The sequence below is a fragment of the Grammomys surdaster genome, unplaced genomic scaffold (genome assembly GCF_004785775.1).
Source record: "Grammomys surdaster isolate TR1022 unplaced genomic scaffold, NIH_TR_1.0 126176, whole genome shotgun sequence".
NCBI lineage: Eukaryota > Metazoa > Chordata > Mammalia > Rodentia > Muridae > Grammomys > Grammomys surdaster.
The window spans coordinates 4,408,744-4,423,604 of record NW_021620983.1 but is presented as its reverse complement, the minus strand read 5'-3'; the positions used below and the strand labels follow the sequence as shown (position 1 = coordinate 4,423,604).

The 14,861-nt window shown below is 44.3% G+C and overlaps 1 protein-coding gene across 1 annotated transcript in view; it reads right to left on the bottom strand.

Moving 5' to 3' along the window:
- Positions 1-7,923: 7,923 nt before the first annotated feature.
- The window catches only part of Bcat1 (branched chain amino acid transaminase 1), a 48,778-nt gene continuing 41,840 nt past the window's right edge, over positions 7,924-14,861 (bottom strand). Inside the window, exons 9-11 of the mRNA XM_028757627.1 lie at positions 13,450-13,590; positions 11,206-11,280; positions 7,924-8,011 (exon numbers count right to left, since the gene is read on the bottom strand). Of these exons, the coding sequence (XP_028613460.1) occupies positions 7,970-8,011; positions 11,206-11,280; positions 13,450-13,590 (258 nt within the window). The 3' untranslated portion in view covers positions 7,924-7,969. The remainder of the gene's footprint in view (positions 8,012-11,205; positions 11,281-13,449; positions 13,591-14,861) is intronic.

Genomic DNA, 14,861 nt, shown 5'->3' with positions numbered 1-14,861 from the left:
ACATGTTAACTCTGACAGAGATCTTACCAGGGGCTAAGACCTTCACAGGTTGACAATCTGTAGAGAGATCACTTAACACACAGACACGTATAAGTTCAATTTTTCAATTTATGACAATGCTTTAAAAGAAAATGAAAAGCACTGGTTTTTGCTATAGTTGTGTTGCTTTGAATAAACCACAGAAATTCGTGTGTGGAGCTGGAGAGATGGCTCAGGGATTAAGAGGACTAGGGCCTCTTCCAGAGGACCTGGGTTCAACTCTCAGCATCCACATGGCAGCTCAGATTAGTCAGGTTCTAGTCCTAGGAGTCCCAGTGGCCTCCATGGGCGTCAAGTATATTCATGGTGCACAGACATAAATACAGGGCATCAAACACATGCAAAGTACACAGACATACATACAGGGCATCAGGCACACTCATGGTGCAGACACACATACAGGGCATCATGCACACTCATAGTGCACAGACATAAATACAGGGCATCAAACACATGCATGGTACACAGACATACATACAGGGCATCAGGCACACATATGGTACACAGACATAAATACAGGGCATCAAACACATTCATGGTGCACAGACACACATACAGGGTATCATGCACACTCATGGTGCACAGACATAAATACAGGGCATCAAACACATGCAAGGTACATAGACATACATACAGGGCATCAGGCACACATATGGTACACAGACACACATGCACAAAACATACCCATACACATAATTCCTTAAGTGTATATGTAACAGGTGCATTTAGACATGCGTTCATGACCAGGCAGATGGCTGCAGACAGCTCTATGATGAGAACTCCTGGATGCTTGTTTGTATCCTGCTACGTCAGTAAGCAGAGAAATGGATGCCTCCATTCAGCAAGCTTCTTCCTTTTCTGTGTCCAAGAACACAGCCTGTGAGACATTGCCACCCAGACCCAGGGCAGGCGCTCTCCCTTCAGAGTCGTCTCTAAAAAAGCCTCAGACACCTAGGATGATTTTTGAAACTGACCATCGCAGCTACCCCCTTCCTGTGCAACTCTGATAGACAGGAACAGAACACTGTAGAGGGAGGGGCTGCTTTAATGAGCTCGGCTATCTGTGCCTGTGTTGGGGTTGGTGAGAGCATCCTGTGGCACACAGAGGTCAGAGGAAAACTCATGGGAGGCAGTTCTTTCCTTCAACCAGGTCATCAGGCTGGGTAGCCAGCACCTTTACCCCACCCTCCAGCCATCTCACCAGCCCAGGATGACTTTTAAATACCCATCTCATTTCTTGCCTTTTTTTTTTTTTTTTCTCATTTGAGATAGACATCTAGACTCTCTCCAGTTGTATGGTTTCAGGTCTCTGGTGCCCTAAATCCTCAGCTTCTTGGTGCTGCTGTGGTTTAAAGACATATACGCCATTTGCCACAGTCACAGACCTGAGACCTCCGGACACAATACAAAGCTGTAAGGCATTACATTACAGCTTCACACACGCGATCTTCCCAGTTTCACGACACTAGACAAATGGTACGTTTTCAGCTGTTTTATTGGCAACAGAAAGGTGTACATAGTCTGAAGAACCTGCCAACAGTGAAGAATTTGTCTACTGCCAGCAGAACACCACCACCGTGGGTCCTTAACACGAACGGTGCTTCACAAGAGATGACTGTGGTGCAAAAAGAAGCCATTTTCCAGTGCGGATTGTGCTTCTACAAACCGTTGGGAGAATGAGGTAGTTTCCTTTACCCAGTGAACTCCCACACCACTCTCCTTACACTGTGACTCGTTAAAGCCTTTCAAGACCTTCCAAACGTCTTCCGTGAAAGCCAGGCCTATACACAGCATCTTTCTGTCTACTTAACAACCAAGGAAGCATGGCCTTGTGGTGACGTGTCTTACCCAGTGCTGATGCAGGAGGGCTGGCTAAGACACTTCTGTGCACCTGAGTCTGTTCCCACCTGTAATCTCTGATGTTGAAACTTAAACGACTTATCTGTTCTTAAGCACCAAGTCAAAGGGCACAGATACTGTACCTGTGCGACTCAGGCTTCCTCTGTGTTATAGCTGTAGACAAGCTGTTGGGAGCATTCCCCACTGGACATCACCAGAGAAGATCTGCAGGTGTGTGGGTGTGTACAAACAGACAAGTTAATCTTGAGACCATCTTGTTACACTACTGAGACTGAAGGTTAAACTCGAAGCCTCTTGCTTCAACCGTCTTAGTGTTTGGAGCTTACTGATTATGTTAGAAAAAGAGTATCTTTTGGTAGTCCAGGTTCTACTAGAACTGAGTCTGTAGCTCCGGCTGGCCTCAGACTTACAGCAATCCTCCTGCCTCATCTGCCCACGTGCTAGTGATTCAGCCCACCAGCTTTCTGGGATATGATTTTAATCTATGGAGAAACGAAGGAAGCCCCATCGGTGTTCCTGGGAAAGGTGCCAGAGCCGCGGGGTCTGAAGAGAGATCTCCATCTCCTTCCCATTCCTTAGGAAGATTTCCACACCCTTATGAAACCAGCCAGAGGGAATAGCCGCATGGCACACATCTTAGTTGTAAGCTACATAATTTCCAAATCTGTTGCCCTACACCAAGAAATGGGACCAGTGATGTAGACTACGCATCGCTAATTATTTGGCTTTAGGGCTTTCTGCATCTAAGAGTTTACACACGTGGTGCTTTTCCAGACTGGACATTAGTAATAAAGGGCCTCCATGCAACACGTCTTTTAGATTATAAACTCGAAATTTAACTCTAGCATCTGGTGGAACTGGCCACTGGGGTGGCTCCCTGGCAACACTAACTGTACTTGGCACCAACCTTGAAGACTGAGGGTCCTAGGACCCAGCAGAATAAAGAGGCCCCTGCAAAGAACATTAGAATAGTTTGCACCCTAAGACAGACTATCCCTTCTCTCTTCACCACCTCCATTTGTCCTTCTCTTGTGTTCATTCTGTGACAGGTACCCCTGGTCTTAACCACATGACCATGTAGATGTCTGTCAATATACTAGGCTTAAACTGACTCCCAGTTCCTTTTTTTTTCCTTAGCTCTTGGGATCTCAGTGCATGACATGAACTGAGCATTATGTCTCTGGAGTTTAAAAGCACCTACATCAGACCCATCAGAGTATGAAAAGGACATCTTCAGGTACATGAAATGACAAAACTCACACTCAGCAATTCTAAGGCACACTTTGCCTCTATGATAAATTTTGTGCTTTCCTTTTTATTCTAGCTGAAAAAAACCTGGATCTCCTTGTACAGCTAACCTAGATCTTATTGTGTAGTCCAAGCTGGACTCAAACTCAGATTTGCCTCCTGAGTGCTGGGATTAAAGAAAGGTATGTGCCACTGCACCTGGCCAAAATCTCAAGTTCTTGTCACTTATGACAAGGATGACCCCCCTGATGACTTCATGGGATTATTACCCACAAAAACTACCACAGTCTTCCTGGGCTTCACTGTCAACTGTCCCAAATCACAGTCCAGAAGTCTTTTACTCTGGAACCACACTAAGGAAGAAAGGTTCTTGATTCTACCTGGACCTTTAAAAGGGACTTTAAAAAGAACAAGAAGAAGTGGAGGAAGAAGATGAGGAAGAGGAGTCAAACTTCTTTGTAATATCTTAAACTGCTTTCGCTTTTTATTCAAATCCTCAAACTGAAATTAGACCTGGTGCCCATCACTCCAGCTATTTGGAAAACTGAGGCAGGAAAATTTGAAAATCTAAGGCCAGACTAGATTATAGAGTCTGCAAATTTGGTCATCAAAGCAAGATAATATATCCAAATAAAAAGTGAAGAGGGAGATGCAACTCGGTGGCAGAGTCCTTACCCAACATGTCAGAGGTATGTTCAATCCCAGCACCAAGGAAACAAAGACCTTCCACTGAAAACCATGGTGTGTGACCAGTAGTCCAATGATACAGCTACCCCTCTCAGCTAAGATCTCCAAGAGCCCCCACACAGCAGATAATGCAGTAGACACGATCCTACAGCACCGTTTCCTTTGATTCTTTCCAATTAATCCTGCTTTCAGTTTACTGAGATGAACAAAGATGCAGACATGGGCGCCATGTTGGATGCTGCTGACAACCTGATACTGCTTCAGAGGAAGATAGCAAATACAAGTTGGATATTAGATAGCAGACATGGGCGAGTGGCAGGAGCCTGGTGGGAATCCACAGACCTTGGTTCTAACCTCCCAAGCAGCAGAAAAGAACAGAAACAGCAAGGATTTCCTTACAAAGATGGCGATGAACTGCAACGGCTGAGAGCTGTTCTCTCTCTGGTCCTCCTAGGTATCTATTAAACATCACTTTTATGTCTAAAATTAGTTCAAGTTATCAGCCCACACTCTCCATGAGGTAATGTTTACATGCTATTTATTTTCTGTGTGAACGTCCTATCCCATTGCTGTCTGTGTGAGATGCATGTTGTGGATACACAATCAGTGTGTACCAAACGAACACATATCCTCATGGTCTGTCCGGTAACATATACTAGGAAAAATCTGAAACCCTTTGCCTCTTTGAGGGCAGAGATATGTGGAACCTAGAAAGCTGAACAAATTCTACCTGTGACAAAACCAAGTGACCAGTTGCTACCGCATGTCCATGAAATCGCTCACAGGCACCACTGTTTGTAACTACAGCGTCTGCATACTCATAAGGAACCCGCTTTGCAAGAAAGGGTTCATTGTGTCCAGATATGAAACACAGAATTTCTCATAGTCCTTGGCTTTGATGTGGCTAATGGTATTGCTCTAAATGGTTTAGAAAGTTCCATCCAATGGAAACAAGCAACTGTGGTTTTCTGAGAGGCTTGCTGCCTCAGTCACAAGTTTTAAACTGAATAACACAATTTCATAAGGACAGGAGACTCTGTAGAACACAGAGCCAGGAAGGCAAAGAAAGTTACGGACAGCTTCATACTTCAACTAATTCCCTTAAGTGAAAGCGTGGAATTGAAGCAAAGTCTTTCCTACCCTTTTGTCTAGCCTATGCTCAAAGCTGTCTCCAGGAGCCCAGGCCGCAAGGCCACATCTTTAGCTACATTATTACCAAGCGACAAGTAACAAAATGATACAGTGAGGATTTTATCCCAGCATGACTGACACGGGCGCTCTACCTCTCACAGAGCATCAGAGAGTAGATAGTGTATCACTGCAGAGCTCATTTCTCTTCTTGTAAGATGACTTTATGTACATGTGGTGGGCGCAGACTATGTCTGAGCATCATGTGAGAGCAGTTCCCTCTAAAGGTCAGAAGAGAGTGTCAGATCTTAGGTGAGTCGAGAGGAAGTGAACCCCAGAGTAGCTACCAGAGCGCAAGTGCTCTCACCACTGAGCGTCTCCCAAGCCCCTCTATAGCTTGCTTCTTTCATCAGGAAAAAGCATGGCTCCCCAACAAAGTTTCTCGGCCACCTCCTCTGAGGTTTTTCAAACACAGGCTGCCAGAAATCGCTCATTTGTTCACTCTTTAGCACCCTTAGTAGAATCCTCCATAAGGGACTCACTCTAACAACCACACTGCATCAGCAATCCACGTTAGCCAAGGCTCAGGTTCTCTCTACTCCTGAACTGCTGGGCTTCACGTGTTCTGAGGAAACGTGACTTGTCCATGAAAAGATAAAGCTATACAAAATAAGCAAATCATGAGCTCCCAGGCCTGTTTAGTCCCATTTATATCCACTCGCATGTGACCTGCTGAATCTCATCTGACCAAGCCGATTAAACATTAAATAATTGCAGTCAATTATACAAATATCAACAATAATATTAATTTGTTGATTGTGCCCGGCAGAGTTGCTTTACGTGTTCTTAATGCTATACTGCCTTGTGACTTAAACAATCAATTAGTGTTGGGATGGTGAGTCTTGAAGAACGAGTAATTGCCTGGTTATAATTTCAACCCTCTTGCTGCATTATACCCCTGCAATTAAATGAATAATGAACAACGAAAAAAAAAAAAAAAAAGAACTACAGATGTTCCTTTGATGAAGTCATTGCAAAGGTCAGCTTTGTATTGTTACTTCAACAAGGATAGCAGATTGTGCTCTGTAAAAATCAGTCCTCCGGTTTTTAAAAAGTGTGTGCCCTTCTCTCCTTCCATTTTAACTGAGCTAACAGGTTTTGACTTAGAAGGTCATAGCATGTGCTCCCCAGCCATCAAATGGACCACTCTTAATTTAAAAGTGTAAAGTCTTAAGTAGACTCAGGGCACACAGGCACCTCCCTTCTCACAGGACTCAGTTTAGTCATCCTGTGCTTCTTAACACTACTATACCTGCTAGTCTACCCTAGACCTAAAGATGAGGTCAAAGGATACAGGAAAGCCAAAGGCATCTCAAGAGGCTGCTACCTCATGGACACGCAGGAAGGATCTTGCAGGAAACGATAGAACTGTTTCAGGACCCTCTCACCCAAGACTTCAGTCGCCAAAGAAAAGGCCCCTGGGACATATTTTACCATCTCTAGTCATGACCTTCTCCATTTTGTTTTACTGTTTCTGTCTAAAAAACTGGACAGCTAAACACCTGGAATGAAACTAAAGTGCTGTGTGTGGCAAATGTTACATGTCTCAAAGACTGTCTCCAATGAGTGGAGTTTTTATAACCCCTCCCCCTGGGCCTCTGAACACAGCCAAGTTCCATCAGTAAGATGAAAGCTACCAAAGCCAAGAAATCAAAGTACACAGCTGAGAGTCAACCTTCGGAGGGTGACTGCTTTCTATCAAGACCTGACTTCCTACTGGATAAACTGGGTCATGAGAGAACTTTTCACTCACAGTTCCTAATCAAGGAGAACATGATCTGGAATTAGTGTTGTTACTGGCTAGGTGCTTATTCAATGCTCATTTAAGAGAAGGGTTCAAAGTGTAGATCCAAATCTGGAGTTTATCTCCCGACCTGCCCCTTTATTTGGCATTTAACACTTAATACATAGCATCTGTCATTTCCATGTGGTTGGCATTTCATCTTTCCAGGGCAATCGCTTCAATTCCAACATAATCATAAAACATAGGACAATTCTTCCAACTGACCTTGTTGTCTGGAGGAGTCCATGGACAAGAAAGACAGCCTGAGGTAAATACTGCTACATGCTGCCCAAATCAGGCACGACTTCCGAAAGGGTTTCAGCATAGAGAGACAGAAGGTACACTTCTATGTTCATTCTCATAGTAAACATGTGCTGAAAATACCTACTATGTGCTGAGCTTTGAGGATACAAAGATCTAGAAGGCACAGGACCCCTAGTCTCATAGCAGCGCAGTGAGCAGCCAATATCGGTGAGATTAGTGCAGACCATGATACCAAGAAGGGACAGAGCCACCTTAACATGGGCTCGGGGACCTACAGAAGCATGGAGACAAGAAATCCAGGTGACCAAACTTTTGATTAAAAGACAAAAAATAAAAAAATAAAATCAAGATAGGACACCTGTCAATCACCCCAGCATCCAGAAGGCTGAGTGAGACTGGAAGAGTGCTCTGAGACTGAGACCAGCCTGGACAGACATTAGGGAATACCAGGCCAGCAGAGCTACATAGGGAACCCAAATCTGTCAATTACAAACAAACAACAAAACAAAAAAACCCTCACCAGCCAAAGTAACAAAGATCCCCACTCTGAGGGTACCCATGAGTCACAGGGAGGCCTCCTGTGACAGTTCCTCAGCAGCCTTTCCAACACATAGACGTGTCATTGGTTGGGGAAACCTATTCTTCTACTAAGGATCTGGTACAGGATGAGAGACATTATTCATCAATGTCTTTCCAAGGAAAGGTACAGTAAGCAACTACTACCATGTTTACAGGTGACATTCAACACTGGTAATTTTCTGTGGCTCAAGGAAAAACCTTGCTTGGTAACACATGAACAACACAACTACAATGTGCAAAAACTGGTCACAGGTGGTCCCAGCTTGAGGGCGGGAGTCGGTCTTCTGTGGCGCCCCGTCACTGATACTCTGAGTCTGTCCATCAGGGTAACTCGATTGTCCAGTCACTCTCGACCCTTCCATACTAAAACAAAAGCAAAAACAGGTTTCAGTCTAAAAGAGAGCAGCTTGACAAACCCTCAGCCCTCACTGACTCCATCAGCTGAGGCAGGGCTCAGCAGCTAAGAGCTCAGACTGATCTTTCAGAGGACCTGGCTTTAATCAGTGCCTGCGTTGATTCCAGCTCTATTGGAATCGACACCCTCTCTGGCTTTCATGTGCACTGGTACTTACAAGTGCACATACCCCACCCTCTATTCCCATAGACACATAATTAAAGATAAAAGCAAATCTTCTACAAAAAACAAAAAATTGAGTATGTTAGCACATACTTATGGGCCCAAGCACTTGGGAGGTGAAGACAGTAGGAATCTATAGGCATTTAAGGCTAGCCTGGGCTATCTCAATCAATCAATAAAATGATAAGGGCCTCAGTATGAACCTGTAGTTTCCTTTGCCTACTCCATGAAACAAGAGCTCGTTCCCCCTACCAGTCTCCCTGACGCCTGAGGCCCAGGCTTCGAGCTGCCCCAAGGTGGGCATGGTGGTGTCAATATCTATCTTGTTAGGATAACGTGGAAGAATTTGACACTTGCTGTGATGTGACATTTGTTGCCATCTCTTCAATGGCTCTGGTTTGAAGGCTCTGTCCCCGGGGGTGGAACTACCAAATGATAGCAGAACTTAGGGTGTGGCCTTGGCTTTTAGCTCGATGGAGCTGTTGCCTTGAATAGGACAGTGACCATCCCCACCTCCACCCCTCCATCCCTACCACCCCCAAGCTACATGGGAACCTGACACCTGCCAGTCTCAGACACCAGACAAATGTCGAATCTCTAAAACTGTGAGCTAGACAAGCCTTTTCTCATTATAAAATCGCTAGCTCAAGTATGTTGTTTAATAATATGAAATTCATGAATGCCATATCGTTCAAGACATTTCCTATCTCTTCCTAGAATACGTAAATACACAAGAGCAACACATGATCTGCATTTTTTTTTTTAAAAAAAAAATCTTTCTGGAGAGATGGCTCAGTGGTTAAGAGTGCTGACTGCTGTCCAAGAGGACCCAGGTTTGATTCCCAGCACCCATGTGGTAGCTTACAACAGTCTGTGATTCTGGTTCCAGAGGAACTGATGCCTTCTTCTGGTGTTTGTGTGCACTGCATGCACGGTGCATAGACAAAAAAGCAGGCAAAACACTCATACACATAAAATAAAAAGGAGATAGACAGTAATAAAGGTTAAAAAAATTATCTTGGCATCTCATTCCTTCTTTCAATTAAGAAAATATTACTGTCTATATATGCTCTACCCTAGACCTGTGCTAAACCATAGGGGACATAAGGAGAAATTTAATATAAAGCAAAAACAAAACAACCCAAGCATTCAAACAGCTGTAGGAGGAGACTGGCGTGACTGACTATAATTGAACTTCAGGTAGCAAGAGATATTTAAAAGGTTTCCACAGGAGGTGTGTGCCATACATGCTCTGGAGGAATGCTGTAAGGTTCAGGGCCAGCCTTGTCTACACAGTGAGACCCTTTCTCAAAAACAAACCCAATGAAAAAAAATTGCTCCAGAGATGAATGCTGAAGGACAGCCACTACCCTATAATACAACCAAACTGTAGGAGGGTCAACAGAGATGGGCGGGGCCTCATAAAACAAACAAAGATTTTTGAGGTGAGAGATGACCTGGGAGTGTAGGGTGGATAGAAACAAGACAGGCGGCATGGTGGAGTTCACCTTGGCTTACGTAAAGACCCAGGAGTGCCTCTCCCAGTTGATTATAAAAAGGAGTGGGGGAGGGAGAACACAACAAACTTGTATTGGGCTTGTGCCCTTTGTTCAGTAAGCACCCAGGGATCAATGTGGATAATTCGCTACACCGGACAAGTATTTATCCTAATATTCAGAAGTACAGAAGTCTACACATCTGAGGTTTCAAAAATTCCCCCTGGGTCATATTGGCAAGAGCTTGCTTGGGCTTTGGTTTTTTTTTTTTTTTTGTGGTTTTTTTTTTTAAACTCTTGTCTTTAATTTTGCGGAACACTTTGTAAGGAAACATCATGTCTCCATGATCAAATGTCGAACATGATGTAACATCAAACTTCTTTTTTCCCCACTCAGTAATTACTAAGATTATTTTTCTTGGAAACAGACGAGCTAGCCGCTTGGCTAACAGCACCAATTTGCCATCTTGTAAGAGGATAATTTGGAGACTTGAGGACACAAGCATAAAATAATTGAGGGAAAAGGATGTGGTTTTGATTACAAACGGGAGGCCCTGTTGCTTAACACGTTGGGGTACACAGGGTGCACGTGCTGCGTGACAGACTCTGAGACATCTCTGATCTCCTGTGCCTGAGGTTAAGACCTTTGTCTTTGTTCTGTATGGATTCTGAGTGGACCTGAGGGGCTGGTTTGGTTTGTTTTTAAAGACAGACTCTCTTGAAGCCTAGGATGGCCTCAGACTTGCAGTTTATGATGGCTGTGAACTTCCGATCCCCCCACTCCACCCACCAAGTGCTGAATTACCAGCATGCACCTGCAACTGGAGACACCCTACTAGCCAGGGTGCTTCCCCGGCCCTGGTTTGGATTAAGTGTCACCACCACTAAATCACCATCACCGAGGCACATAAGTCAATTCCAGCCCTGTCTCCTATTTTTAATATATTTTCCATTTTTACAATAACATGTTATACTTTTAAATCAGAATTTTAAGTAAAGAAACTTGCATTTATTCTGGAATGATAGCTGACTTGACGTCCCTCAGGAAGACCCCACTATCCCTTCTTTTTTTTTTACCATCTCTCTTCCCCCTTCTGCCATACTCAACACTCATCCTATCTTCCTTAAGTTTAAATTATGCCTTGAACCACACCACTTCATCCCTTCCCTTTGTGGTTCTAATACAGGGAGGACACAATGCTTTAACGCTAAACATAGGCCCTCTCACTGGACAACAACCTGAACCCCAAGGAGATTTTTTATATATTTTTTTTCTTTTATGTATCTGGGTATTTCACCTGCATGTATGAGTGTGTGCCTGAGGCACCCAGAAGAGTAGTACCAGAACTCCTGGAACCAGAGCTGTGAACCGATGAGGGGGTGCTAGGACATGAACCCAGGTCCTCTACAAGAGCAGCAAATACTCTTATCCCCTGGGTCATCTCTCCAGCTGGCTCCCAAACCCTGTGTGGTAAAAATGACTACCTGGATATCAGTCAGCTTTTCCAGGATGCGACTTGCAAGCTTAGGGCCATTCTCCATTGTTGGGATGTGCAGCATCTGAGGAAGGAAGGAGAAAGGAGTCTGAGGGAGTGAGGCACACACGGTGCCAATGGGAAGATCATTCCTACAGCAGGAAGGCAATCCCCCAGACCAAGAGAGGCACCGACACACTGTCAACACGGGTTACCTCCCTGAATCTTTACTGAGAACTTGAATAAAAACCAGTCAATCGATGACAACATATTCTTCTCCTACGGACTCAGTCGAAGGCACAAAAAAGGTTTGAATGCTGTTCTTCAAGGTGGTTTAAGGAATTCAGAATAGGAGTGGTCCCCAAAATGGTAGACTAACTCAACCCAGGAGTCTAAGAATCCACAGGATAAATAATTGCCCTCTACTGAACACGCTGGCAAGGAACCAGACCTCAAAGATATTTCGCCACAAATGAAAGCAAGTCATTTCAAAGGGATGAATTAAAGCAAGGCTCTTCTTTTACATAAGGGGTTTCTGAACCTACATCAGGGCAAGGCGCACCTCCACGGGCCACAACTCCCATGGGAAGGCAAGGTTAAATTCCTAGCTGAAAGAGATCTCATGCCCTTGGCTTCTATCTGAGCCGTGCCTGTTCATGCCTAGCTGGCGGGCTGGCTTTTGATGCTTTGATATTTAGTAGATAGCTCATATTCTCAAACACTCTTCTTATTACGCCTTTTATTATAATACGATAATTAGGAACCCTCTGGGCTCTGAATGACTCCCTGAAGCATTTAGGAGAGGCATTAAAAACAAGTTAACCTTTGTAAACTTTTTATTTCTACAGCGGAGTAACAATTGGATTTTAGTTACTAAAATGGACAAATAACATGCCTAGATATTGCCATAAAATACTCAGACTGGGCCCTAACAATCCTTTCTTCCTCTCTGTGCTTTATCTATCCCTGGCATGCATTCCTCCTCCCCTCTCTCTGCCATATCAACATAAAACCAGGTACTTCCCCCACTGGGAAATATCTGCATGTCAAACTGCATCAGCAGCCAGCCCTGAAGAGCAAATTCTAAAGTGTTAAGCAAAACATAATAACAAATAATAATGATAATTAATAGTGATGATAATTAATAGCGATCAACCCAGTCAACTGAGATTAGAATGTTCGATTCATACATTGGGGGAATTTTTATCTAGCAAGTCATCAGAAGTAGTAAGTCTTGTCGGAATGACACCTATCCACCTACAGAATAAAGCCTACACAGTTACAGACTGCCTGGATGCCCATCAGCACCATCTACATATTTATGGAGCGCCTGTAAAAGTCATTCCTTTATCTTCACACTATAAAGACAGAGGCTGACAGATGTGCATGAGGACTAGATGTTTTCTACAAAAGGAAAAGCCCTCCAACTAGCAAAATAGTGCATACATGACCCAAGTAAAAGTGGATTAGTGGGGGCTGGAGAGACGGCTCAGTGGTTAAGAGCACTGGCTGTCCTTCTAGAGGACCCAGGTTTGATTCCCAGCACCCGCATGGTTGTCTGTAACTGCAGTGTCAGGGGATCCAGACAACCACTTCTGGCCTCCACAGGCACTGCACACGGTGCACAGACAAAATACCCGTACATATGAAATGAAAGATCTGTTCTTTAAAAAAAAAAAAACATCAGGCACATATAGCAAGAAGATAATAGCACATCTTGAGGGCGTCACTTGAAATGTCTGTGCAGTGTTCTACCGAATCCTGACGACGGACGAATGAACTTTCACCTCTGTGCATTCTGTGTATCTGAGGCTGCTCCACTCCTAATGTGGCAGAGGTTGAAAGCACAGTCACTCAGACCACTGACACCCACCTGCCTCCTGTGCAGCCTTCCTCAGCCGGCTGGCAGAACCAGGTGACCTCGGAAGTCTCCTTTCTGACTGAATTGGGCTCACATATTTGCCAAGGTCAGGGCTGACTTGCTATCATGGTTGAGTTCTCATGAAACCACTAGGCCCATCCATTGACTTCATTCAATTACAGGTAAATGTTTTTTAAACTCCATTCATTCATTTACTTGTTTATTGTGGGGGGGGGTTGCAGTTTGCAGGCAAACATAGGAGGTCAGAGGTAAGCTTTGAAAGTCACTTTCTATTTTTCCACTGCGTGGGTCCCAGGGTTCTCAGCCTGGATGATCTCACCAGCCCTGGGCAAAGGGCTAGGAATGACAGACATATACAACTATTTGTCTTACCTGGCCGTTGTACAGAATATCTGAAACTGGGCAGACAACGCAGGCTGTCCCTGAGCCAAACATCTCCTTTACTCTGTTCCCCTCCAGGGCGGTGGCCAGGTCACCCATGGTGAGGTGTCTCTCGCATACCTTAAACTCACCCTGTTTGGAATGTTAACAAGAGGAGGAAGAGAAGGAGAAGGAGGTAGTAGTAGAGGAAAAGAGAAGAAGAAGAAAGAGAAGAAAATTAAGTCACTGTGTATCTTTAGATCTGGCTGATCTTGGATGGTGTCATAATGGTCCCCTGGGGGGAGCAGGAAAGGGCCCACTGTGCGATTATTTTAACATGTTGAGTGGGAAAGGGCACACAGTGTGACTGCCCAACATCCTGAGCAACCTATTTCCAAATCACAATTTTCAAATGGTCTCCTCTAGATGATCCCCTCAGAGTCGTGGCACGCTTTCTCACATGGCTGCTTTAGGACATGCGTGTTGTCATGGATCTCACACGCTGACTCGATGTAAGAGCCACATAATGCATTTTCCATGTCTTTCATGATAAAGGAGAAAATTGGTACGATAATTGCCGTTGGCCTGGTACCCACCATGGACCAGGGTCTTTAATGCTGAAGACATCCTCTCTACGTTACAGTTGAGGATGCTTGGGTTCCAGATGGGGAGGGGCTTTCCCAAGGCCAAACAGCTGGTAAACAGTGAGAACTAGATTTGAACTCTACCTCATCTGATTGCCTTCAAAATTAGTAAAAAAAGAAAAAAAAAATCACAAACTTTCATAGGCTGAGCTCAGAGAGCTTTAGTAGTTGCTCTTTGTCAGGAGCCAGTGTTTCAACTTTAGATGAGAAGTTCCAGTGAGAGCTGTTGCGATTTTGTTCAAAATTAGATAAATTATTAAACAAGTGAGTTCCAGAAAATCAGCGAATATTACTGAGAACTGCTGATGTCTGCATTCTGGAGAGAAGAAACAGAAAAAATAATCCTTTTGTAAATCAACAGATCAGTGCTTGCCTGGCTCACCCTTGTCTGGGGATTAGCTCCCCTATCTGGCAAGCCTTGACCCCAGTGCCTCTTGGCATTTTCAACAAAGCTTTAAAATAAGCTGTGGTTAAGGAGTCAAGAAAACCCCTCCAGAATAACCCATTCCTTCAGAATAACCTATATTCCATACTTGGGAGCCGGACCTGTGGAACTGGCCCACACTCACCTTGTTGGCCAACCTTCTGTGCTTGGTTAATTCATTCTCTTAATAAAACAGAAATTACTGAGCTTCAAAAAGCTATCCTTCCAACTGCAGACATATTTGGGACAGGGCAAGCTGTTGAAATTAAACCAGCAGCTTGCAAATGTCGTGCCCAACGTGCGCCAGCCAACAGGCGGCAGTTGGGTTTTGTCTACTCTGGACTTGGTAGGATTAT